At 48.6% G+C, this 27,718-nt stretch overlaps 1 protein-coding gene and 1 non-coding gene across 4 annotated transcripts in view; one reads left to right on the forward strand and one right to left on the reverse strand.

Moving 5' to 3' along the window:
* Positions 1-14,563: 14,563 nt before the first annotated feature.
* Positions 14,564-14,635, reverse strand: TRNAG-UCC (transfer RNA glycine (anticodon UCC)). The gene has a single exon. It is a non-coding gene; the product is annotated as a tRNA-Gly (tRNA).
* Positions 14,636-14,905: 270 nt separating this feature from the next.
* Positions 14,906-27,718, forward strand: part of DPP9 (dipeptidyl peptidase 9) — a 40,732-nt gene continuing 27,919 nt past the window's right edge. For all 3 annotated transcript variants that reach the window (XM_053579394.1, XM_053579403.1, XM_053579415.1), the window contains exons 1-4: positions 14,906-15,043; positions 15,949-16,001; positions 18,157-18,247; positions 22,114-22,373. In XM_053579394.1, coding sequence (XP_053435369.1) covers positions 18,192-18,247; positions 22,114-22,373 — 316 coding nt within the window. In that variant the 5' untranslated portion in view covers positions 14,906-15,043; positions 15,949-16,001; positions 18,157-18,191. The remainder of the gene's footprint in view (positions 15,044-15,948; positions 16,002-18,156; positions 18,248-22,113; positions 22,374-27,718) is intronic.

The raw sequence follows: 27,718 nt of genomic DNA on the forward strand, positions 1-27,718 counted from the left end.
ACATACAGAATAGATTCCATGTTATGTATAAGTCACCTCCTTACTCACCCAGCTGTGGTCCAAGCCCACTGTGAATAACAAAGGCACTCCTGTTACTAAGGGAAATTTCAAGGATTTGGTGGTTAGCGAACCTGGAACAAAGACCAGATAAATTACTTCTTAATTATAAATAGTTGATTACACATAAAGCTGCTGTGGAAATGCATATAGAATGAGTCTTTCTGCAATGATAAACTTCCTTTTCTCTTAGGTAAATACCTAGGAGTGGAATGACTGGGTTATATGCTTTTAAAAGCATTTTATTATGGGAAATTTCAAACAAATACACAGGGAACAAAAGAGCCTAGTGAACTCCCTCGTGCCTTCCCCGTGAGTCTCAATTTGGTAGCAAATTCCAGACATCATATTTCATTCACAAATATTTTAATAGTTTCTAAAAGACAAGAACTCTTTTAAAAAATATATAATTCCAACATCCTCACCACTCTTAAAAAAAAACAAAAACCCAGCAGTCATCCTTTAATAGCATTGAACAGGCTGTCAGAGCCCACAACATTTTTATAAAATTGGTTCATTCAAATCAAGACTCAAACAGCCCACAGAGTGCTAGAACACATTTTTCTTTTCTTTTTTCATTTAAAAGGATATTTATCAAAAAGTTACCAAGGGGGAGTGGAATTATGAGTGGCTGCTATTTTCTGCTGGCTATATGTGGTAATAGTGAGAATAAAAATTTATTTTTTAAATATTAAATGACATCAAGCTATACTCAACTCAACGTCTGTTGCCTGTGAACTTTTAGCTTCTGCTTTTATTTGAGTGCCATGTCCTACGCATGAAACAATTTACGCCGTTTGTCTGGACAACGGGTAGACATGATTGGACGTCCCATTTTGCAGATGAGAAAATTGAGGTTCAGAATGGTAAAGTGAGTTGTCCAGGAGTACTCAGTTAGTTAGAGACAGGGACAGGCTGGGAGCCCAGCTATGCCAGCCTATAATGTCTTTTTTTTTTTCTTGAGAAACAGTCTCAAGCTGTCACCCTAGGTAGAGTGCCGTGGCATCATAGCTTACCCCAACCTCCAACTCTTGGGCTCAAATGATCCTCTTGCCTCAGTTTTTCTATTTGTAGTACAGACGGTTTCTTGATTTTACTCAGGCTGGCCTTGAACTCGTGAGCTCAAGCAATCCACCTGCCTCAGCCTCCTAGAGTACTAGGATTACAGGCGTGAGCCACTTTGCCCAGCCACCCAGTCTATAATTACTAAATTGAATCTACACTTTCTAAAGATTTTACAACAAGGCTCGGTGCCTGTAGCTCAAGCGACTAAGGCACCAGCCACATACACCAGAGCTAGTGTGTTCAAATCCAGCCCAGGCCTACCAAACAATAATGACAACTACAACCAAAAAATGGCCAGGTGTTGTGGCAGGCACCAGTAGTCCCAGCTACTTGGGAGGCTGAGGCAAGAGAATTGCTTCAGCCCAGGAGTTGGAGGTTGCTGTGAGCTGTGATACCACAGCACTCTACCCAGGGCAACAGCTTGAGGCTCTGTCTCAAAAAAAAAACAACAACAAAGATTTTACAACAAACACAAAAGACTTTGGGGATTAAAAAAATATGAGGTGTATTAGTATCGTAGGGTCATTGTAACTTAAACAACAGAACTTTGTACAACAAAGAACAGAACCTTGGTAGCTTAAACAACAGAACTTTATTCTTTCACAGTTCTTGAAATTGGCAGTCCTAAGTCAAGGTGCCGGGTGGCTTGGTTGCTCCAAGACAGAGCTCTGCCAGGCCTCTTTCCCAGTTTCTGGTAGTTGTTGACACATCTGGTGTTCCTTGGCTTGTGGGTGCATCACCCCAGTGTCTACCTCTGTCTTACCATTGCCTTCTTCTCCATCTGTGTGTTTTTTCCTCTTCTTACAAGGACACCTAGCAGAATATCCTTGAAATAAATTTTAAGGTCAGAGGCTCAGGCAGGGGCTCAGAGCCAGGGAGAGACAAAGATAGGGTGGGAGCAAAAAGACAGGAACAGGGAGAGGGCAGAGAAAGACAAAGAGACCAAAAGAGATGGGTGGAGACTAAGAGAAGAGTAGATGCCTGGGCCAGGCACTTAGCAGGTGCTCAGTACACGTGCGGGGCCCAGGACTGCCGATCAGAGGGGTGGACACTGAGACTGAGATCGGGAGGCCCCCTGTGCAGGGGAGAAGTAGCAGACCCCAAACTCCAAACCCCAGTACACGTACCAAGAACAGGGACAAGCGGGGGCTGTCGTGCACCAGGATATGTGTTCGTGTGTGTGTTTCTATCTGTGTGCCTGACGATGTTTGTCTACAGAGGTGACTCTGTGTGACTCTGTGTGTGCCTATGTATATCATTGTGTTTCCACGTCTGTGTGTGTGCGTGTTTCATGGTATGTGTCTATATAGGGGTCTGTGTGTACCTTGCCCATTTATGCTGACTCTGTGTGTGTCTGACAGTGTGCACCTACGTTAAGTGTGTCAATGTGTGACTGCCTGTCTGTGTTGATATGTCTGCGTCTTTGTGTCCGACGGTGCTTTCTAGATGTGTGTGTGTTTGTGTGTATTGCTCTGTGCTCCATGTAACTCTGTGTGTAGTTGTGTGATATGGTGTATATCTCGGTATGTTTGCATGGACTCTGCGTGTATCTGACTGTGTGCGTTTATGTAGGTGTGTCCCTGTGTCTGATGGTGTGTGTCGCCTGTGTTTACTGGTGTTTGTGAGTACATGAGACTAGGAGGGTGAATCCTCCATGGGTAGGTGGGCATCCCCTCTCCCCTCTGCCCTCTCCCCCTGACTCTCCTTCCCTAGCCCAGTCTTTTCTCTCTCTCTCCCTGCCCCTTCTGGTCTCTCTGTCTGTCAGCTTTGCATCTCTGTCTCTGTGTCTCTCTCGTGCCAGTGCTGTGAGGAAGGGTGTGTGTGTGTGCAGAACCCACCCATATAGCCCCAGACATCCACAGACACTTCCTGGTCCCAAATGACGGTCCACAGCCGACCTCATCCAGAAGGCCTCTCTCTCTGCAGACTCACAACCTTGCTCACTCTGGCCCTGAGAAAGAGGCAGTGGGTGGGAGCTCCTCTCCCCACAAACCCCAAAACCTGGCTGGGCAAGAATCACCTAGCCGCTCAGAGTGGGGGCCAGCTGAGGATTTGCAGCCCTGGGTTCCAGAGAAGGGGTAAGAGTGTGGGTGGGGCTCAGGGAGAAGGAGCTGGGGAGGGAGAATAGGAGGCAGGGTTCAGAGACAGGAAGAGTAAGTTGAGGCAGCACAAAAGAGGGGGCGATGCCCAAAGAGAGGAGGCCTCAGGGGCAGGACTCACAGAAGGGTGCAGGTTGCAGGAGGTGGAGAGTGGTGGCTCCGAGAGGTGGGAAGGGGAAGGACACCTGGGGATTGGGACCTTAGACAATCTTGGAGGGCTTCCAGGAGGCATGGTGGGCTTTCCCCAAGGGTCCTTCCTGCTCCCCACTTCCCTGCAGTGTAGGCTAGCAGAAGGGACAGAGGACCTGATCCCTGTTGACCAAAGACAGTATCTCCCATGGCCAAATCAGGCCATGCCCCCCATGTCCTGGAGACACCAGCTGGTGCCGTTTCTCCCACCTTCCCTCCCACAAAGAACGCAGCGGGGGGAGAGGTGGAAAGGGCAGTGCTCTGGGGCTGTCCCACTGTTTGCTTCACCCCAAGGGACTTGGTTGCTCTCTGGGCCCCAGGGTGTGTTCTCACCTTCCTACTCTAGTGAGGAGGGGGACAAGTGTGATGAGGAACAGAACTCTGCCCACTTCTGTGTTTTGGGGGGATCGTGATGCCCCCACAGCATGTATATCCTCACAGGTGTCATTGACCTTGGGGCCCTCCCAGATGCACTCCTACCCTAGTTTGAGTGGGCCAGCATGGAACCTTCCCTCCCCTTCCCCATCTCCCTTCTTCCAGTCCCAGGGCACCCCCCTCCCACACACACACACATCCCCTCGCTACCTCCCCACTGTCCTTAGTTGGCTTTTGTGGAGCTGAATTCATCTGGACTCTGAAACTCCTACAGGGTTTGGGGAGCCAGGCCTTATCTCCCAGCCTCCCTGCCTGGTTAATTGGGGGGCTCCACTGTCAAGAGGAGGCCCCCGCCGGTCTCTGCCTGCTCCCTGCACACAAAGCCGGGAGCTCCCTGTGCTCACTGGCGGATGCTGTAATTTGGTCTAATTCTGCCCGGGAGACCACAATTACAGCAGATAAACAGACCCCTACTTGGCTTGTCTCCCTGCCCCCAACACTGCCACCTGCCTCCCCTCTCCGCTGTAAACCCCCTCTCCCCCAGCCATAGGGAAGGGAGGAGAGAACACAAAGGCCCTCCAAGTCTCAGGTTTGCTGTCTAGGAAATGGTCCAAATGTCGAACCCTCCTGGGAGTGGGTGCCCAGCTGCACCCTGGTTGCCAGATCAGGCCATGCCCTCCATGTCCTGGAGACACCAACTAGTGCCATTTCTTCCTCCCTTCCTCACTGTCTTTTCCCTGTCTAGCTCTTTATCCCAAATTCAAAATCAGAGCTTGTAATTGCGGGGTACACGTACCGGGGGTGGGGGGTGTCATGGTCCTTGCAGGATAGGGTGGCCTGCATCCCTATCCATGTAAGGGGGTTCCACTTAGAGGGGTTTGGTTAGGGATGAGGGAAACCAACCAGAGGGTCCAGCTTAGGAAGAGGGACTCTCCACCCATGAGTGAGCTATAGGGGAAAGAGGAGTGCAAATACCAATTGTCTGGAGAGAACTGAAGGAACGAACCAGAGAGGAGCTGAGGGCCAGGCCAGGGTTTGTACCTGTGGGCACTGTGGACATTTGGGGCCACACTGTTCTCTGGGGTGGGGGCATCCTGGGCACTGCGGCTTTCTGAGTGGTGTCTCTGGCCTCCACCTCAATCCTGACAGGAGCTCCCCCATTCCCAAATCATGACAACCACAAATGTCCCCAGACATTACCCAGTGTCCCCTGGGAGGCAGCACAGCCACTCCTGGGGTGACACTCTAAAGTATTCAGTGATGATGGGGATGAAGACTTTGCCCTCACAAAGGACTGGGCTTGTGTTTTTGATGCTGCTGTCTACTCTCCGAGTAACTCTGGGCAAATTTCTTAACCTCTTTGAGCCTTAGTTTCCTCAATAAAATGGGAATAATGATAACCATACCTATCTCATGATTGCTGTGAGCATCAGATGAATTAATGCGTGTGAATTATTTAGCAGCTGTCTCAACCTACAGTATTAAACGCTCAATAAACGGTAACTGTCTCTGTTACTTTGTTCAAGACACATTTAGCTTAAGTGATCAGCAATGAAAGAGAGTCTACATCGTGCGGGTGACCCTACCCCACTTGAAGATGGCCCTGGATGGAGCCCTGGATGGAAGACCAATAGGCACCGGGCTATCAGTCCTCCTAAGTTCTGTCCTGCCTATCTCTGAGTGATCACCCAGCCCAGGGTTTCTCAATCTCAGCACTGTAGACCGTTGTGACCAGATAATTCTCTGCAATGGGAGTCTTCCCTGTGTTATAGGAATTTGATCAATCTCCCTGGCCTCTACCCAGTAGATGCTAATAGCACACCCTGAGCCCCCAAGTCATGATACCCAAAAATGTCTCCAGAGATTGTAAAATATTTCCCAGAGGGATGAGATTGCCCCCAGTTAAGAACCATAGGTGGAGGAACTGGCCAGTGGCCCAACAGGGCAGAGGCCAGGAGAATAACCTCCTTCTCCAGCCCTCCCGTCTCCTACTATTTCCGCCACTGGGAAACCCAACTGGAAGCCACAGGGTGTGGGAGTCCATGGATGCAGCCCACTAAGGCTGGTTTCAGAGACAGAAGGCAGCCAGGTGTGGTGGCTCACGCCTGTAATCCCAGCACTCTGGGAGGCCAAGGCAGGTGGATTGCCTGAGCTCACAGGATGAAGACCAGCCTGAGCCAGAGCGAGACCTCGTTTCTAAAAGTAGCCAGGCATTGTGGCGGGTGCCTGTAGTCCCAGCTACTTGGGAGGCTGAGGCAAGAGGATTGCTTGAGCCTAAGAGTTTGAGATTGCCAGACAGGCACTGAGGCTTACGCCTGTAATCCTAGCACTCTGGGAGGCTGAGGTGGGTGGATTGTTTGAGCTCATGAGTTCAAGACCAGCCTGAGCAAAAATTGAGACTCCATCTATACTAAAAACAGAAAAACTGAGGCAAGAGGATCACTTGAGCCCAAGAGTTTGAGGTTGCTGTGAGCTATGATGCCATGGCACGCTACCAAGGGCAACAAAGTAAAACTCTGTCTCAAAAAAAAGAAAGAAAGAAAGAAAAAAGGAAAAGGACAGAAGGCAAAAAGAAGGGATTGGTGATCAGGAAAAGTCAATGGTGCCAGCTGTGGGGACCCTCAGTCACATGTCAGTCTGTTCTTGCTCCATCCTCATTCTTTAAGAATGAGGCCCTGCAGAGAGTCCAGGCCCCAAATATTTAAGAACCCTCATTCAGAACTGAGAGAAGGGCAGGTGCAATGGCTTACCACTGTAATCCAAACTCTTTGGGAGGACGAGGAGAGAGTTTAAAGTCAGCCTGGGCAACAGAAGGAGACCCCGTCTCTACAAAATTTTTAAAAATTAGCCAGGTGTGGTGGCAGGTGCCTGTAGTTCCAGCTGCTCAGGAGGCTGAGGCAGGAGGATCACTTGAGCCCAGGAGTTTGAGGCTGCAATAAGCTATGATGACACCACTGCGCTCCATCTTGGGTGTCATAGCAAAACCCATCTCAAACAAACAAACAAAACAACGACGACAAAAAAACTACCATGGACACCTGATTGTGCCAAGCCCCATGCCCTTACTTTATGTACTCCCCTCAATAGCCCATCCATGAGAAAGCACTAACATTGTCTTCATTTTACAGATGAGGAAGTGGAGGCACAGAGAAGGAAAGTGATCTCCGCATGGTCACACATTGAAACTATGATTATCACACCCCCTAAAGGAGAGAAACTCAGTGCTGGGGAAATTCCAGTAGATTCTGTGTATGGCAGGGAGGGGAGGTGAACAAACATGGGGTGATAAGAAAAGCATCCTCACCCTCCGAGACCCCCACCATGTCTCATCTTTCCCTCTATAGGAAAAACGGTGGCCGTTTGCTTGTGCAGAGCTAAGAGTACCCCTGAATGAAGCTAAGTGGTCTTGAGCTGCAGGGAGGTGAGAGAAGGAAGGAAGGGAGAGTTGGAGGGAGGAAAAGCCCACCCTCCTTTCATCCTCCTCTTCTGTCATTCTTGCATCAGTGAAACACAAAATAATGAGCCTACTTTGCCATCCTCTCTTGCTTGAGAACGCCATTTCTGGGCAGGGTGTGGTGGCTCACACCTGTAATCCCAGCACTCTGGGAAGCTGAGTGGGGTGGATTGCCTGAGCACACAGGTTGGAGATCAACCTGAAATGCAGCAGGACCTCATCTCTAAAATAACAGCTGGGCATTGTAGCAGGTGTCTGTAGTCCCAGCTACTCAGGAGGCTGAGGCAAGGGGATCACTTGAGCCCAAGAGTTTGAGGTTGCTGTGAGCTCTGATGCCACAGCATTCTACCAGAGGCAAGAGAGTGAAACTCTGTCTCAAAAAAAAAAAAAAGAAAAAAAAGGCATTATTTCATAAATTGATGAAAATTGTAAAGATGGGCTAGAATGAAGGGTTCCCAGGTACTTCAAACCTCCCTGGATAATCAATGGAAGAACTGCCACAGTAGCATTAAAAATAAACAAGATTTCGGCCGGGCGTGGTGGCTCACACCTGTAGTCCCAGCGCTGTGGGAGGCCGAGGCGGGTGGATTGCCTGAACTCAGAGGTTCAAAACCCATATGAGCAGCAGTCAGCCAGAGTAAGACCCTGTCTCTACCAACAACATCAAAAACAGCCAGCACCGCAGGAGAAAGAAGAAAATCAACAAAAAAAGGAGTACTTCAAACAAACATGAACAAGCACACTGAAATTAAAAATAAAATAAAATAAACAAGATTTCTGTGGTTATGACACTGAGGGAACAAATTATTTAATTTACAAGCATTTTCCAGTGGCAAAATATCTTCTTAATTGAAATACCACTGTTTTTTATCTTTTGTTTTTTCTTTCTTTTCCTTTTTTTTTTTTTTTTAAATGAGACAGAGTCTCACTCAGTCGCCCTGGGTAGAGTGCCACTCATAGCAACCTCAAACTCTTGGGATCAAGAGATCCTCTTGCCTCAGCCTCCCAGGGAGCTGGGACTACAGGCGCCTGCCACAACGCCCAGTTATTTTTTTAGAGATGAGGTTCGTTCTAGCTCAAGCTGGTCTCGAACTCCTGAGCTCAGGTGAATCACCCACCTCTGCCTTCCAGAGTGCTAGGCGAAATACTACTGTTGCAGAGGTCCAGTGTAGGGTAAAGTGAGTGAGTTGCTTTATGAAATCAAGCTCTCTCTCTCCCCTACACAGCCCCTTGAGTAACTTAAGTCTCTGATCCTTAGTTTTCTTCTCTGTAATATGGGGCTGAGATTCCTGATCCTACAGGGTCACTTATAAGGAAGTAATTAAACACATGGTTCAGTATCTGGCATCTCAACACCTTAATTATCATTATTTAATTATTGGTTTTTAAACTATCATTAAACATTAGTTAACTAGCAACTACATTATTTTATTAACTAATTTTTTTTCAAAGATAGAGTCTAGGCTGAAATGCAATGGCACAAGATCATAGCTCACTGCAACCTTGAACTCTGGGGCTCTAGTAATCCTCCTGCCTCAGCTTTCTAAGCAGCTGGGAGTACAAGTGAGCATCATCACACCTGGCTCATTTTCTTTCACTTTTTCACAGGGATAGGGTCTTGCTATGTTGTCCAGGCTGGTCTCAAATTCCTAGCCTCAAGCAATCCTCCCTCCTTGACCTCCTGAGTCATTGGCAATACAGACCTTGCCTGACTTTTCTAAACTATTTTTAATTGAAATAGAGATACCAGTTTACAGAAGGCATAAACTACATAAGAAACATTTATTTGACATTTTTACAATGTTTAATGGGTTTTTCATAAAGAAACTAACACATGGCTCATCAAAAATTCAGTCGTACAAAAGGGTACATCATAAAAAGAGAGACTCTCTTCCACTCTAGTCTGACTGCCAGAAACTTCTCTTCTCAGCAATATCTCATATTTGATTCTAGCAATTTCTGAGACTGTCTATTTTCACGTCTACCCATAGAAAGAACAAGCAGACCCACTCATCCATTGCTTGTTCTTTGAACTTTAAATGTCTTGTTGGGAGGCTCTTTCCCATTTGGCTAGCTCTCTGACCTCACCATCAGAGGAGTGGGGTGGTATCATTCTCTCTCTCTCCGTCTCTCTCTTTCTTGAGAAAGGGTCTCACTCTGTTTCCCAGGCTTGAGTGCAGTGCCATCATCATAGCTCACTGCAACCTCCAGCTCTTGGGCTCAGGGGATTCTCCCACCTGAGCCTCCTGAGTAGCTGAGACTACAGGCGCAGCCATCAGGCCTAGCTAATTTTTCTATGTTTTTTGTAGAGACAAGGTCTTGCTATGTTGCCCAGGCTAGTTTCAAACTCCTGACCTCAAGTGATCATCCTGCCTCAGTCTCCCAAAGTGCTTAGACTACAGGAGTGAGCCATCCCTACTGGCCATTATTTAATTTGTAATTACCTTGATTACTTTGAACTTCATCTATGTGAAAGGCAGTCTAGTTCTGTGCCACAAACTTTGGAGCCAAAGTTTGGCTTCAAATCTTGATTCTGCTGTGTGACTGTGGGCAAGTTACTTAACTTCTCTGTCTCCTTGAACATGTTAAATTAACTTCTCCATGACTCAGTCTCCTCATTTATCAAAAAGGGGATGATGTTGCCTGTTGTTGGGAGGAGTTAAGAATGTGACATTTTCTTAGAACAGTTTTTAACACACATTTCCATTATTCCATGCGTGTTCTTCTAGGATATAAAAAGGGATCTGACATGGCTAGCATTTGCAAGAAATGTTTCCCAGGCTGGAAACATTGAATCCCTCCATGCTTTTATTTTCTTCCTTTTTCTTCTCTTCTCTTTTCTTCCTCCCTGGAACCATCACTGAAGTCCTTTAGAATGGCTGGACACCACAGGAAGGCCTATTTGGGGGACAGATACATGTCTGCAAATATGGGGAGCATGTTGGGGGAGGGAAGTTTCTGCCTTTAAGATTCTATAGCAGACGTCCTCAAACTTTTTAAACAGGGGGCCAGTTCACTGTCTCTCAGACGATTGGAGGGCCGGACTATAGTTAAAAAAAAAAAAAAAAAACTACGAACAAATTCCTGTGCACACTGCACATATCTTATTTTGAAGTAAAAAAACAAAACGGGAACAAATACAATCACACCGCCTCATGTGGCCCGCGGGCCGCAGTTTGAGGACCCCTGTTCTAGAGTCTGGGGCCCAAGAGAGGATAGGGGAGTGGGGAAAGTCAAGAGGTTAGGGTCGGGGAATACCTCATGAGGCCAGTTATACTTCAGTTATACTTCCAGTGACACCTAGTGGAAACATGGAATCACCATCCTTTTTGGGCCAGGCACCTCTGTGAGGTTCTAGCTTTCCCCGATGGAACTCAGAAAATCCTAAAGTGAAAGCCTCAGAGGCAAAAGTTTTCCTATAACCTTCTACGTCCCTCCTGCCTCTCAGTTCCATTCTCCCCTGAGTCTTAACCACACACACTAGAACCCCTCTTCCCTAAGGCAGGTCATAAAAACCAGAACCCCTTGTCCCAAAAGCTGGCCGTGAAACCTGAAACTATTCTGTGCAAAAACTGGCCATAAAGAAATTCCTTTATAGCAGCACAGCAGCAAGGATATGGCGAGTGCCCTCAGCACAGGAATGGATTGATAAATTGTAGTATACACCATGGAATACTATTGTGCCATAAAAAACCATGGAGATTATGTAACTTTTGTAACAACTTGGTTGGAATTGGAAACCATTACCCTGAGTGAAGTATCACACGAATGGAAAAATAAACATCACATATATGCAGTACTGAATTGGAAATAGCAGATTAATACCTACGTAGTCACATGAGAGAAAAACTCAATGAATTTCAGGCAGGGGGTAGATTAGGTAGATTCCCATCCAATGGGCACACTGCACAGGTATATGGCATGCTACCTGGGTGCAGAACTCACCTATAAATCGTACTTTAACTTTAAAAATGCAAACTACGGAATCATTTGTACCCCCACATTAATCTGAAATTTTTAAAAATAAATGAAATTGAGATAGGTGGTATTAAAGATGTTTTGTAGAAATAAAAACTATAACTCTGATAACATATTGACATACCATAACACAATGAAAGAATTCATATGAAACAATTTTTTTAAAAAATAAAAAAAATTCTCTGACTGACCTTGTTTGACTATAGGTCATCAAAATCAGATCCCCATTCCAGAGAGGGCCCTGCTCCACACCCAGAAGGAAGGATGCTGCTCAGAAAGGCCAAGAAGACTCCTCTAGACAGACAGGCCTTGCTGGATTTCTCCACTCAGCCCGTCAGCATTAGATCATACCCTTTTTGTACAAGCATATTTCTACACAGCTGTCTATACTTTGTGATCCTAATCATAAAATAGTCAATTTCTGCTGTATCTTTGGATCTTCATGCTGAACGTGCCCAAGTAAAAGTGCCTTAAGTAAAAAAAAAATTGTTTTTTTGAGGCAAAGTCTCTATCACCGACTCTGGAGTGCAGTGGCATCATCACAGCTCACAGCATCCTCAAACTCCTGGGTTCAAGGGATCCTCCTTATCTGTGCCTCCTTAGTAGCTAGGACTACAGGTGCCCACCACAACACATGGCTAATTTTTCTATTTTTAGTAGCTAACTTTTTCTTTTTCTGTTTTTATAGAGAGACGAGGAGTTAGGGGGTTGGGGGTGGGGTGGGGTGTTTCGCTCTTGGTCAGGCTGGTCTCTGAACACCTAAGCTCAAGAGATGGGTGGGATCATCCAGGAGTGCTGGGATTACAGGCACAAGCCACCACATTCTGCAAGATTGTAATTTTTACACCCAGGAGTAGATGTCAAAGATGTTATTGACGTGTTTGCTTCTATCAAAGCCAGAAAAGTAAAATTGCAATAAATTCTTAAAGGTGTGAGTTTCAATATACCTACTCTTAATGTTTCAATACGTTTTCAACAACATCCTTAGGAAAAAATAACCATTAAAATACATAAAACAGGAAGAGAGAGGCACATATTTTTATTCTTGCTTCACATTCCAATATGACTTGGCAAACCACAAATCAAAAGCTGCCCATCCAGGTGAGCAGGGTGGCTGATGCCTGTAATCCTAGCACTCTGGGAGACAGAGGTGGGTGGATTGCCTGAGCTCAGGAGTTCAAGACCAGCCTGAGTAGGAGTAAGACCCTACCCTCACCCCTACATCCCTACTAAAAATAAAAAACTGAGGCAAGGCTGTGCACAGTGGCTCATTTCTGTAATCCTAACACTCTAGGAGGCTGAGGTGTGTGGATTGCCTGAGCTCAGGAGTTGAAGACCAGCCTGAGCCAGGGAGAGACCTCATCTCCAAAAATATTAATAGCCGGTGTTGTGGCAGGTGCCTGTAGTTCCAGCTACTTGGGATGCTGAGGCAAGAGGATCTCTCTTTTTTTTTTTTTTTTAAGACAGAGTCTCATTATGTTGCACTCTCTCATTATAGAGTGCCTTGGCGCCACAGCTCGCAACATCCTCAAACTCTTGGGCTTAAGCAATGTTCTTGCTGCAGTCTCCCAAGTAGCTGGGACTACAGGCACCCACTACAATGCCCAGCTAGCAAGAGGATTTCTTAAAGCCAGGAGTTTGAGGTTGCTGTGAGCTATGATGCCACTGCACTCTACCAAGGGCAACAAAGTGAGATTCTGTCTTAAAAAAATGTTTTCAAAAAGCTGTCTTGATTTAAAATTTTGATAATTGGTTCATTGCTAGATTATTTGCCAATTTCTTTTTTCTTTTCTTTGAGACAGAGGCTCACTCTATCACCCTGGGTAGAATGCCCTGGCGTTATAATTCACAGCAACCTCAAACTCCTGGACTCCAGCAATCCTCCTGCCCCAGCCTCCCAAGTACCTGGGACTACAGACGACAGTCACCATGCCCAGATATTTTGTCTAATATTTTAATTTTTAGGTTCAGCACCTGTACCTCAGTGGCTAGGTACCCCTGCCACATACACCGGAGCTGGCGGGTTCAAACCTGGCCCGGGCCTGCTAAAAAAAAAAAAAAGTAAAAAAAAAAAAAAACTATGACAACTGTAACAAAAAAATAGCTGGGCCTTGTGGGGGGCACCTGTAGTCCCAGCTACTTGGGAGGCTGAGGCAAGAGAATTGCTTAGCCGAAGAGTTTGAGGTTGCTGTGATCTATAACGCCATGGCACTCTACCCAGGGCCACATACTGAGACTCTGTCTCAAAAGAAAAAAAAGTTTTGATTTTTAGAATATTGCATTAAAATGTTATTTATCTTGATTATTGAGTTTTTAGGAGCCCCTCCCCCCCCCAATTTTTGCATGTGGAGCTAGTGCTTCACTCACCAGCCTAAATCCCATGTCTGCCAGGGGTGGATGTATTTGAAATTTTACAGTGTGGGATCCTAAGTTCTTGCCATTGTCCCCTCCATCTTCTTACTGTCTCTTTAAAAAAGGAAAAATTAAAAAAGAAAAAAAGATTGGTCTAAATTGTAATAAGTTAGCTGTGGATAACGAGATAAAAAGCTGTTTTAATTATCTTCTTTCTGACTTTTTTTGTTTTGTTTTTGCTTCCAAATTTCTTGCATGTCGTGTGCAAACACACACACAGACACACATTGTTTTTATGGAGTTCTTTTATAAAGTGGTTTGATCTAAAGCAAAATTGTGAATATCTGTAGAAACTTCTGTGATATTAAGTATAGATTCCATCTATGAGCCAAACCAATGAAAGGTTGATTTAGCTTTTGAATGGGTCTGTAGGCCATTTTCGTCTTGGATTGTTTTAATGAAAGGTGACAAGTACTACGTGTGTGTGTGTGTTGGGAGGGTGTTTATTGATTTTTATTTTCTTTACACTTTACTCCTTTCAGCTTCTGCTACATCAAGCAATGTGATAGGTATTATGAAAAAACAGAAATACCGAACGCAGCCAAACATTGTTCCTATCAAGCACTACAATGTAACAATCTTAATTGTTATTGTATACAGTGTGCATTGTCTATATATGACTTTTCAAAGACCTCTGTTCTTTGCAAGTTTCCTTAGTATAGCAGTCATCACGTTTGCTTCGCTACACGAAAAGCCCCAGTCTGGTACGCGATGAAAACTTTTCGGCTTTTTCCGCTGTTTTGGAATTTTACGAATTATTAATATTTCAAATCGTAACAGTAATTCTGGTCCGATTCCTTTCTTTTCTCCTTCCTCCTGCCCGTTAGGAATTTTTATGGGATTGTAAAGTGATTTCAAAGTAATTAACAAAAATTCTCGACTGATGAGTTTAGTAGAAAGTTTTTGGAAAAAAAATAAAAGAGTAAATAACCGATGCGTTGGCCGGGAATCGAACCCGGGTCAACTGCTTGGAAGGCAGCTATGCTAACCACTATACCACCAACGCCCGCTAAGAAGCGGGTTCTCTTAAATTCTTAAGAGGAGTGTCACTAGTTGTGCTGGGTAATACCAAGTAACATGGGGGTGTCTTTCCCTACAAGTCCTCCCTCCCACCGGAAAATGCCGCCTGCGGAGTGTTCACACCGTCAGTCGCAGTACCGCAGTTGCGCGCTCCTCCCCCCGGCGCCGCGGGATAGTTGGTGCGCGCCCGACAGTGTCCAATCCCAGGCCGCCGCCTGGGCAGCTCAACTTCCGGGTCAAAGGGGCTGGAGCCGCCGGGTCCCCAGTGTCCGCCGCCACCGCTGTCCCCCGCGCCCGCCACTTCCGGGGCCGCAGTCCCGGGCATGGAGCCGCGAACGTGAGCGCTGCCGGCCCCGGGACGCCCTGCCCAGCCCGGCTGCCGCCCCGCGCCCCGGTGAGCAGCGTCCGCGCGCCCGGCCCCGCCCCGGCCGCGGCCCCCAACCCGCCACTGACCGGCTCCGCCTTGGCCCCAACCCTGGCCTCGCCGTGGACCGGCCTCCCTGCACCCTGGTTCCGCCATGGACCGGCCTCCGGGACCCTGCGGCCCCTGCTCCGCTTCCCCTCCGCCCTGACCCCTCAGTCTTCTTCCCCCGCAGTCGCTTGGCCGTCCGGACCCCCGCACGGCCGCCCTCCTTCCCGGCCCGGACTCCCCGCCCATCCCGCTGCTGTCTAGGCCACCAGGCTCTGGCCCTTTCCGGGGTGACCGCGCCCGAGAACGCTCTCGCTGACAGCCCGCAACTCCCTCACCCCTTCCTTGCGGGGTCTGAAGACCTGACCTCCTTCCTTTTCCCGTGCAAACCCTGTAGGTCAACAGAGACCACCTCCCGGGACCTGCGATGTGCCCCCTACCTCGTCTCTCCCGGTCCTGAAACTTAGCACCTTCTCTCACCTCCCTTCTAGCACTTTTCCCCCCACACAGTTTCAGCCCAGCCTTGACACTTCCCCGTCAGCGCTGCCTCTAAGCCGCCTTCCCTTTGCCCCCACTCGAGCCTCCCCTACTTGTGCCTCACAAGTTGGGAGGAAGTCATTTGCCTCAATGGCAAGAACCAACCTGCTTTCGAGGAGTTGGGAAGAAAGCCCGGGAGGTGTGGACTTTAGTCACCAATCCCTGTAGTTTTCAGCTAGGTCCTGGGGTAATTGGGCCCCATGGAATGGCCTCCCTCCCAAATTCTGTCCAGGGCCCACAAACAGAACTCTGGGTAGAACCTTGCCAGGTAAAATTAGGCCTGACAGTCTGCTCTGGAGTGGAAGAGAGGCTTGCCGGTTCTTCCATTAACCCACCACATTTATTCCATCAAGGTCTGTGTCCCATGCCTGCCACTGGAATGGAGGCTCTCCGGACCCTTTAAAAGGTCAGTTGTGCTGGGGATTGGCAGCCAGGAAGGCTGAGGTGTAGGCTGGTGGGATTTACCTGCCTGCTTTGGAATAGAGATCTGTAGGAAGTGGTTTTCATTGCCCTCAGGGACACTTGGCTCAGACCCAGGGTATGGCTGCAGCTTTCTGTGCACTTGCTGTGCACTTTTCTTTCCATCCATGTGCCCCTCCAGCTGCCCCCAGGAGGAACCTTCTGAAGGCTTCAGGGAGAGAGAAAGGGGAACATCCCGATTCCAGCTGGATTGGGTGGAAGTGGAGATGCATCCCTCCCCCACTTAACATAGTGCCTAAGGCAGTCAGTGAATATTGGGGTTTCTAGTTCTGAAAGGGACTTTAATTCCTTTTATTCTCTCCCTGGTGTGATTTTTAAATAGCTTATTTAGTTGACAGTACTAGCCGTCATTTAGTTTCTGTTGTGTCAGACACCATATTATAAAAGCTTTATGCATGCATTGTCATTTAATCTTCACAGTAATCCTAGACCATAGGCTCCATTCTGCAAGGTCATACACAGCTTGGGTATGGCAGAGTCAGGATTTGAATCCATGTCTCTTGACACTAGCATCCCCACTTTTCAGCACTGGACTGAGAGTTAAGTCAGTGCTTCTTTGTGATGATATTTTGCTTTACCTCTTTTGTTGTGGTCTTTGCCTTGTGCCCCATTACTGTCTTCTCTTTAAGTACCTGGGTAAACTGCCCATCGTGTTGCACGGTTCACCTGAGAAGGTGGTTGGGCACTGATAAACTAGAAAGGATAATGACTTGTTCATTGAACCAATAACGTTTATTGAATACTTCATGTGTGCCTGCACAGTTTGGGCTCAAGGGGAACTGTGGGAACAGGACAGGTGGGGCCTGCCTCTGTGCACCTGGCATTCCAGTATGGAGTGCCCACTCATCTGGAACAGGGTGTATCAGCCTTGGCACTGTTGCCTTTTGGGACTGGATCATTTTTTGCAGTAAGGGGACTGTCCTGTACATTGTAGGATGCTGAGCAGAATCCTTGACTAACCATATGCCTCTTCCTATTCTCCCAGTCATGGTAACCAAAAGTGTCTCCAGGGAGCCACATCATCCCCAGTTAAGAGCATTTGGGTGTGGGGATTCCATGGATCTCTCAGAAACTCTGTGTCCCATGTTCACCTGCCCTGCTGAGGTCCTCAGAGGCTGTGCACATTTAAATCTGCACCCTGAGTGGGAGGGAGAAAAGAGGGGAGTTCCAAGAGCTGGGGGTGGGGGGGTCCCTGATCTGTACTATTTGCCCATCAAGAGTTTATTCTGGTATCTAGTGTGAGCCTAGGAATGGAACTCAATTTTTTCCCAAATAACAAATACTGGGGTCTCAGCCTTGGCATTGTTGACTTTTGAGGTAGGATCACTCTCTGGGTGGGGTTGTCCTGGGCACTGGGTGCTGAGCAGCATCCCTGGCCTTTATCAATTCCATGCTGGTAGCACCCCCAGTTGTAACAACCAATGTCACCAGACATCATCCAGTGTCCCAGAAGAGGCAGAATCACTCTTAGGGTGAGGGTAGCATTGGAAGGAATTATTCATGAGGCTGGTATTTTTATCTAGGGGTCATGACAGGGGTGACTTTGAATTAGGTGCTCAGGAAAGACCTCTGAAGAGGTGACCCTGGAACCAGAAGGATAAGAAGGAACAAGTCATACAAAACACAGGGGAGTTGCTGGTCAGAAGGACAGCTGGTGTGAAAGCTGGGAGGTGGGAATGAGCTATGTGTTTAGGGAAGAGTAAGATGGCCAGTGTGGCTGGAGATCACCCTACCAAGGGTGAGGGGAGAAGGTGAAGTCACAAAGGCCATCAGGGAGCAGCCATGGTGAGGAATTTGGGATTATCCTGTTTCTAGCAAGTGCCCCTCTGGTGGCATCCCTGGAGACACATGAAACTCTCAGGGACTTCTTTTATTGAGTAAAATGTAGATTTCTGGCAAATGCTTGGCACCGCTCAAAGTTCAGGGCTGGGCCTGAAGCATCTGCCTCATCAGGGTACCTTTGGTCACTGGAGGCTCTTAGGACTGCCTGGAGAAATGGTGAGGGGAAGAAGGGGACACAGTTCATGGTCTTCCATGCTGGGAGTTGCAACCCTATGGTCTCTCCTTTCCCTTGACCACAGGCACCCCCACCCTCCTGAGCTCAGCTGAGTGGTTGATGCGGAAGGTTAAGAAGTTACGCCTGGACACGGAGAACACAGCAAGTTGGAGAAGGTAAGGAGGGCGTGGAGCCCTGACTAGTGGGGATGGAGCAAAGGTTCCAAAATTCCTAATAGTCTTAGGTCAAAGAACCACCTTCTCTCCCTCTGCTTTGCATTTCTGCATTTCTCAGAGGCTCAGTTGTGGTTATTTTGCATTAGGAAGCAGCATGTCCTAGGGCAGTGTTTCTCGGCCTCCACACTGTGGACTCTGGGGCTGGATCTTTCTCTGGGGTGGGGCTGTCCTGGGCATTGCAGGGTACTGAGCAGTGTTCCTGCCTCCACCCACCCCATGCCAGGAGCACCCCCAAGTCATAACCACGAATGCCCCAGACATCTAGGTGTCTGCTGGGGGCAGAATCTATCCCCGAGGTGAGAACCACTGGCCTGGCCTTATGGGTGTGGGTTTTGGAGTCCAGCAGACTTAGGCTGTACTCCCCTTCCCTGCTGGGTGATGTTGGGCAGGCCGGTTGACCTCACTGAGCCCAATTTTTTTAGTTTCCAAAATGGAGAAGATCCCAGAATTTACCTCCCAAGGTTACAGTGTGGGTTAAACGTGATTATACATGTATGGCCCAGGACAATCGATAAATTCCACATACCAGGGCTTGGCACAAGATGAAACAATCACAGGAATTCCTCATCTGAGTGAACCTATCTCAGTGTTGGGTTTCTCGTATTGTCAGCCTTGTTTGTTGCTATGGGGTCTGAGGAGACAGGGATGATCGAAGTGCTCTGATTCCCTGGAGGCTGGTTCTAAAAAACGAGCAGTATCCATGTCTGGTGGGCAAGTGCATTTGGGTCAGTTACAGAAAACAATTGGTCTCCCTCATCTGTGCACATGCTGGGCCCAGGTGGTGTTGGGAGCAGCCCTCATGGAACAGAGAGTGGCGTGCTGTTTCCTCAGAAGCCCTCGCTTGCAAGAACACTTGCCTGGCCTAGGCTAGCCACTTGAAACACCACTTTGAGGTGTTACCCCTCCAGAACATAGGTAGGACCCCTGAGCCTTACCACTCACACACATCCCTTTACCCAGTGCCCACCTTCCTATCTGTCTTATCACTTCACGGTTGGCCTGAGCCCTCAGAACCGCAAGTGCCGAGAACTCACAGTTCCTTCTTGGCTTCTGTATACCTTCTTCATCACTGCTGTCCCTTGGGTCCCTGGCAGACACCAGGGTGGATGCTGGGCCCACCCTCGAAGCACCAGCTCAGGCAGAGATCACACACAGATCTTCCACTCAGCCTTGACAGTGACCATGCCAGGAAGCCCGGAGCTGTTTGCTGGGGGCGTCCCAGGTGGTAAGCGCACCCTGTCGATTGGTGGAAGGAAAGTGTAGGTGGACCTGAGTTAAGTGGCCTGGAATCTGCTTTCATCTCCCCAGCTGTGTAAACTCTGACTCTGGAACCACAGCCCAGACTGGCACTAGGTGGAAAAAGGCTGGAACTGACTTGGCCCGGTTAACCTGCTCCCTCCCTGGCTCCTGTGCAGTCCAGGATCTGCTTCTGGGGAGGGAGTGTGCAGAGACCAGGCTCTTGCACCATATCTCCGCCTGCCTGGAAGTTTAAGCTAAAGATTTCTAGCCACATCTAGAAGATTCTAAAAGTTTCTCCCGATGTTTCATTTCATATCTCATCTCCTGGATCGTATTTTTGCTGCTTGGGCTATCTGTGGTGATCAGAGGCAAGATAATTTTTATTGTTCTTTGCTATGGAAATAAGCCACATGATTTTGTAAGTTCTACTGCTAGGCTTTCAGTTTATGGGGTCCCCTTTGGGAGTTCAAAAGGTCACTTTTTATTTTTCTTCTGTGGGCAGGGCTTGAATTGGGCAACACAGTTTGGGGGTGGGGGTATTGCTTAGGCTGGCAAAAGGAATTCTCTGGGCTCAGTTTTCTGGACTTTTGCTAGCAGCACCTAGGGCCCTATGGGTTCTTGAGTGCTCAACCAGTGCTGTTCCCAGCCCCTGCCTAACATTGCTCATGGTTCCCCACTGCCCTGAAGGGAAACTGCAGAGCCCTTCTGTGGACCAGGACATCCTGTGCATGACCCACAACAACCCACCTTCTCTCTGGGGTTGGCTTATTTGACTTGATGACCCTATAAGCACTGATGGCCTATGGTCTGTGTCTTCAGAACCATCTCAAGGGGAACTGAGCTAATGGTGCTCCTGCCCCTTGGGTCTTTTGCATGTTCCCTGTGCTGGGAGGCCCTCTACTGTCCTTTCTTTCTAGGGCTTTCACATAGGACATGAATGTCACACAGAAGATGTTGCCTTCTACAATCTCAGCCCTTGGTGCTGACAGCCAGCTAGGCTGGGAGCCAGTTCACCTCCACCTCTTTTTCTCATTCACTTGGCTCTAGTTGTGAGTGAGCCCCTCTGTCCTCTATCCTCGGTTTTCCCATTTGAGGAATGGGATGTCACAAGCTTAAGTGAGATGATGGCTGCAGGGCCTGATTTTTCAAAGGTGCTTGGTCACATCCTCTTTCTCCCTTTCCCTCTTGAAGCAGGCCAGGATCCTTTCTCTCATGGTGGTTGCTGTCTGGGGCTTTCACTAGCAAGGGGCAAAGTCTTCCAGGAACTGGAAGGTATCAGGAGGCAGGGGAGACCCTCCCTCCCTTCTCTAAAAGTCGGCCCCTGCTGTCCTGGCCCTTGAGTGGAACAGAACTTTTCTCACTTCCTTTATGTGAGTCCCTGAGAACGGATGTCTGAGGCCAGAGCTGGGAGTATCTGGCAAGACCATCAGTCCCTTGGAACCTGTAGGGGGAAGCAAGACTTGTCTCAGTTCCATCCTCTCCAGACCACACTGGCTCTTCCAGAACTGGGTCACTGCAGCCATGTTTAGATTTCCTTAAAACAAATATTTGCTAGGCTGGTCCAGTCTGGTCAAGAAGTGTACTAAGTGGCAAAGGGGGGTGGGGAGAGACAAGGTTGCATGGCAGGAGCTGTTTGCAGTGTCTACTTTGTAGGCATGGAGGCTCCCAAGTGGGAGGAGACAGTGGGAAGTTTTGAGGGGGAAGAATGTGCACATTCACCCTCTTGTCTGGATTTTTGACATTTCCCTTGGGATATTTGACTGCTGCTCTGGTACTTTTAGGGAAGCACAAGATTCTCCCCTCTGGACAGCAAGCTGACAAGGTTGGCTTTTTATTCCTTACACTTAGGCCTTTGTTCGTGCCCAAGCGTGGCTCCCAGTGGACTCAGTGAGATATATTCGTTCCACAGTTTTCCATGGAGCACTGACTGTTGTCTACAGACACAGCCATGAAAGGGACAGACATGAGGGAACAGGTGTTTTACAAATAACTATTGTGACAAAGCCTGCAAGAGAGGAAAATAGCCAGCTTTGATGTGGATGGTCACAAAAGGTTTCCAAGGACCTGCCAAATATTTAAGCTGAGATCTGATTAGAAGTTAGTCAAGCAAAGAGAGGAAGATAGTGTTCCTGGCAGAAGGGACAGCGCATGCAAAGACCCTGGGGTGGAACAAGTCCAACCTATTTGAAGAGCAGAGAAAAGCCTGGTTTGACTAGGATACAGTGATGAGAGAGGTGAGATTCAAGGGTTTCTTGGAATTGGCAATAAACCTAGGTCATGTTAAGGCCTGGCTTTTATCCTGGGAGCCATACAGAAACAAGAAGGGTTTTCAGTCCTTGCGGTGGAGGAGAAAGTCCAGGTGGGAGACAGTTTCAGTCATGCAGCACAGTAGTGACAGTGGCTTGGATCTGAAAAACAGTAGTGTACATAACAGTGGAGCAACTTGTATTTAGGGGGCTGGGAGAACACACACTTGCCTAGAAGAATCTGAATGTCTGACAGGGGCCAGGGACAGCTTATAGGTAAAAGGGTCCTCTCTTCTCATGATCTTCCTGCCCTCCTCACAGCTTCTCGCTGAATTCTGAGGGGGCCCAGGGGATGGCTGCCACCACTGAGGCCCCAGTGGCTGACCGGGGCGACACAGTTGACATGGACGAGCCGGCGGCCCGCTTCCAGGTGCAGAAACACTCATGGGAAGGGCTCCGGAACATCATCCATGGCAGCCGCAAGTACTCAGGCCTTATCGTCAACAAGGCACCCCACGATTTCCAGTTCGTGCAGAAGACAGATGAGTCTGGGCCCCATTCCCACCGCCTCTACTATCTAGGTAAGCCAGGCCCACAGGGCACTTCCTGGGACTGCTGTTCCCAACTCCTTAGTTCTCCAGAAGTCAACAGGTCCTGTGAGTGAGAAGATACACCTAGATGGGCCTGGTCCTTGGCATACTGTCCCATGAGGCTTTAATATCCACAGGTGGCACTTAACTGCAGCAAAGGTCTGGAGGAGGCTTGAAGCAGAGAGGGAAAGATCCCTAAGGGGGATGGCTGTGCAGGTGTGCTGAGCAGAGGACAGTCCTGCTCTTCTGCTTGCCAGGGTGCCATGGGTCAAGGCTGATCCAAGTGGCTCTGAGCCTGAAGATTGTTTCCAGTACCAGTCATCTGGGCCCTCCCCCTGAGTCACTTCTTAGTCACCCAGTCTGTGCTGGGTGGGGCGCATAACACACATGTCAGGCTTAATGATCTCCAGTGGGGAATCACATGTGATGCAGGAGGAGCTGGCCACAGAGCCATGTATTAAGAAGGATCATGAGGCTCAGTGAAAGCTGCCTTATGGTATATGCACATCTGCTATGGTCCCACAGAGAAGCAGCTCTCCACAAGCTTACTCTCCTCATCCAATCCCTGGACAGCCACTGCCTCCTCTGGGTGATGCCCTGTGAGCAACACTTGCAACATCATCTGATGCGGCTTATGTGGGATTGTGCTACCCACTGGACCATGGAGCCCTTAGGGCATAGATTAGGCCTCACATACTTGGCAGCCTCCTTGACAGGCAGATCAGGGCTAGGCTTCTGGGAGCTGGACAGTAGATACTGTCCAGTGAATGGACACTGTCTTGCTTCACTCAGAGGCTTCATAGACCTGGAAGGAAGAGGTCCTTGTAGGAATTGGCCAAACCCATGCCTTGGAAAGCAACATGACACGTAGCTGTTGACCAAAGGCAGGCTTTCTCTACCTCAGCATGGTCAACATTTGGGGACAGAGTGTTCTCTAAGGTGAGGTGCTGAGCAATGTCCCTGGCCTCCATCCACTTCATGCTGGGAGCAGCTGTGCCTCAGTTGTGATGATTGCAGATGTCCCAGATTTTGCCTAGTGTCCCCTGGGTAACAGAATCAACTCCAGTTGCAAACTGCTGGGTGGGGGTGGAGGTAGTACTGGATTATTCTAGCCCATATGGCTTGAGACTTCTTGTCCATGTGGCTCACTGGTATAGCCTCAGTCCCCAAGACAGTGCCGGCTCTGAGAGCTTAGGCTCTCAGTCAATATTCAAATGAATGAATGAGGGAAGGAGTGTCAGCCTCTGCTAATGACAGTGACTGAGATGAACACCAGATGGCTGTCCTTTTCCCACAGTTGATGCAGTCCGTCTCTGTAGATAGCCTGGTGTGGAAATCAGATGGTAGTTTGGCAAACAAAGAATTGAAATAGTCCAGAACAAGGGTTGGCAAATGACATCTGTCTTCAGAAACCAGATTCTCTTGGTTCTGATTCAATCCCTGTTGTTGACAGCTGCTTTCGAGCTCCAGCAGCAGAGTCACTACAACAGGGATGATATGGCCCACAAAGTCAAAAATATGTACTGTCTGGCCCTAGGAAAAATTGGAATGGAAATACCTCAAGTTTTATTTACCCAAGAGAGTACAGGGCTGCTGAGACTGAAGTTATCCTAGACCCAGGCTGTAATGGGCCATCACTTCTCTTTTTCTCCTATAGTTCTGTGGCCTCCCAAGCCCTGGATATCAGTACATTCTTAAGCCACTTGCTCATGTTGGGGTTTCCATCCTGGTTGGGGTGCTTGTAGGAGTTTCCTGTGACCACCAGCTTAATTGCTTAAAACAACAGAAATTTGTTCTTCCACAGTGCTGGAGGCCAGAAGTGCAAAATCAGTTTCACAGGGCTGAAACCAAGGTGATGGTTGGGCCACATTGCCCAGGGACTGCGGAAGAACTTTCTTCTCTCTTCCAGTCTGGCTGCTAGTATCCATGGGCTTGTTTCCATAGCACCAGCGTCTCTTCCTCTGTGGTCACACAGCTGTCATCTCTTCTATCTGTCCAAATTTCCCTCTATGATGACATTGGGTTCACTTGGATAATCCAAGCTAATCCCTCTAAGTCAAGATCCTTCCTTCATCTCAGCTGCACTGTTCCATCTTAACCACATGAAGTCATGTTCATATCCAGACCCCAGAATGTGGACATCTCTCCGTGGGGGTCACTGTTCATCCACAGAGCTGCTGAAAGGGACACATAACCTTCCAAACTAGTTTGAGCCACATAGCACAGCTCTTAGGGAAGATGTAGGAGTGTCTCAGTGACCCAAGGGCAGTAGCCCACTGGACCTCTGGGAGCCTTCTAGGATCCAGACATCTGCTTGGAGTACATACTTCTCCTTGGGCCGGTCCTACCCTCCTGGGGCTTCATGTCTGAGGTTCCAGCTACCAGGAGAAATAAACACTTTCTCCAAATTTCCAGGGAAAATAATCAGATTGGGCCAGCATAGATCATCCAATTGGCTGAGGCTGGGGAATGTGTCTGGGATTGGAGTAGACAGGTCCTTGAGGTGCCCTTGAGGGCACCTTAAGGTACACAGGAGGTGCCTGGGGCCCCACCACGGTGGGCAGGTCCAGCTCCAGGTAAGAGTGACACCTGGCAGAGACCCCAGGATATTCCTGCAGAAGCTCAGAAGTCACACCATCCCTTTCAGGGTGATGTTTATCCTTCAGCTGATCCGGTATTTGTCACTTAATGCTATCAGGGCAGCACTGACCTCACTTACGTTCAAGTTCTTGGGGCAGACCTTTCTATAGCCCTTGAGTATTTATTACGTGTCTTTGTGCTAGCCTGGTGCCCAGCAAACTTCCAGGCAAGGCCCAGTGTGTGATCTGCCTCTTCCCCAGGATCCCTGCATCCTCAGCAGGCACCAGGTTTGCCATCTGGGGCATGTGGAGCTAATCACTGGGGTTCTCTGGGAACGCTCTTTTGGATCTGCATGATGGATCCCAGAGTAGACTGGGTGTAGGAAACATGCTGCTCCTGCCAGCAAGAGGGGCCAGGGGTGGCTCTGGTCCCAGGACTCAAACTGCAGTGTCAGGGATACTCCCGACTCTGCCCTCCTGCCCTGTGTGGATCAGCCTCTCCCCACTTCTGTGGCCAGAAGAGGCCTTAGGATCCTGGACAGCTTTGAGACTCTCTTACAAGGAAAGACAAGAATTCCCAGGCTGAGATCCAGTGGAGACTCAGGCCTAGCTTGGGTCGCATGTCCCCACCAGGCCAGCCACAGCCCATGGTGCCTGGGAGCAGTGTTTGCACAAGCCAGGGTCACTAGGAGGATGGTGGCTGATAGGTTGGCAGCAGGTGTGTGTGGGTGGCAGAGCTGGCAGGAGGATCAGAGGAGGGATAGGGCAGCAGAAATCCGTAGTGCCGTTGGTCACCTCCACCCTTTGCCTCAAGTGCTAGTCATCACTGTCACTGGTGCCAACAGCAGCTTATCCAAAGAATGTGCTGGCTGGAGCCATTTGGTGTGATCACTTATTAATCAGCCAGGGAGGGGAGGTGGCTTCAGTGTCCTTGGCAAGGCCACGCCCTTGACTTCCTATTTGGAAGGCTTCGGATCTTCTAAAGCGTCCCTGTGACAGGGACTGCCCCGAGCACAGCTTGCTCACTGAAAACAGCTGCCTGTACCCTTCCAGCCCTCCCTAATGCCCCAGGATGCTGTTAATTTTTTTTTTTTTTTGAGACAGAGTCTCAAGCTGTCGCCCTGGGTAGAGTGTCGTGGTGTCATAGCTCACAGCAACCTCAAACTCTTGGGCTTAAGTGATTCTCTTGCCTCAGCCTCCCAAGTAGCTGGGACTACAGGCGCCTGCCACAACGCCTGGCTATTTTTTGGTTGTAGTTGTCATTGTTTGGCAGGCCCAGGCTGGATTTGAACCCGCCAGCTCCGGCGTATGTGGCTGGTGCCCTAGCTGCTGAGCTATAGGTTCTGAGCCAGGATGCTGTTAATTTTTTAAAATTGAGCCAGGTGCAGTGTGGATCATGCCTGTAATCCTAGCTACTTGGGAAGCTGAGGAGGATTCCTTGAGGCCAAGGAGTTTGGGACCAGCCTGGACAATGTAACAAGACCCTATCCCCCTCCACCCCCAATATATGATTCACATTCCATAATTTCACACTTCTAAAATTGCACAACTGAGTGGTTTTTAGTAGTACATTCACAGAGCTATGTAACCATCATCACCATCTAGTTCCAGAACTTTACATCACCCCAAAAAGAAACTCTGTCCCCATCAACAGTTACTCCCATCCCCTGCCCAGCCCCTGGCAAGCACAAATTCACTCCTGTCTCTGTGGATCTACTTGTTCTGGACATTTCATATAAATGGAATCTCATGACATGATTCCCATCTGTACTTGTTTTGTGATTCCGGGAAGAAAGAAGGCCCTCTTCGCCCTGGGTGGCCTGCATGGGCAGGGTCATGTGTGCTTCTATCCGGAAATGAGTGAGTTGAACCTCAGTGGTTTCAAGGGTCCTTAGAGATTGAGTTGTGTTTCTAGCACTCAGGCCCTTTGCCAATCACTCAAGCCCCTGCACGATTTTTCCTAACCCACACATCAAAATTAACTTTGCATTTGTTGTAAATCCACTTTGAAAAGAAACCTAATCATCTACTATTTTTCTTTAAATACATTCTTCTATTACTAACTATACTTCACAAACACTTTATCAAACGCAGAACCCTGTGTCCTTGCCGTAACCAGAAACTGCTCTTGTTCCTGCCACACCGCCAGCTAGAATTGCCCTGAAAACCACAGCCAGGATGCTTCCACAAGGGAAGGAACTAAACCGTCTGGGATAGGGGCTAGTTGGGATTCTAAAGAAAGAGCACTAAATGCTAGGGCTATCATTTATTGGAGGAACTTATGTACAGAGTGGGCCACAGTGACCCCTCACCACAGACAGCAGGTGAAACAGGTGTTCTACCTAGGTTTGCGGATCAGGGAATGGAGTTTGTAGGAGGGTTTAGGGAATTTAGGTCAGGGCCAGTTTCAGTGTGGTGGGCAATAACCTAAATACCTTTATCAGCACTTGGGAACATTCTAGGCCCTTGTTTGGGTTCTAGCCTGTTGGGAATAGCCCACAGCTGGCTTGGCCACAGAATGGTCAAGAACAGGAAAAAAGTATGTGTGTGTGGGGGGGAGATCTGGGGGACCTGTAACAGTAAATATAAATGGCATAGACATTATTCATTAAGCTCCAACCCTGGAGGTGTTGAGCTTGTGGTCCTCCTGTTCTCTCACTTTCAAAAGTGAGCGAGTGTGGGGAGCTCCTGAAGAGTGCAATCTCCCTTCTGCAGAAACTCAGAGTCGAGGGGAAGCAAAGAGGGGCTGGTGCCCGA

Source organism: Nycticebus coucang, chromosome 2 (genome assembly GCF_027406575.1).
Source record: "Nycticebus coucang isolate mNycCou1 chromosome 2, mNycCou1.pri, whole genome shotgun sequence".
Classification (NCBI taxonomy): domain Eukaryota; kingdom Metazoa; phylum Chordata; class Mammalia; order Primates; family Lorisidae; genus Nycticebus; species Nycticebus coucang.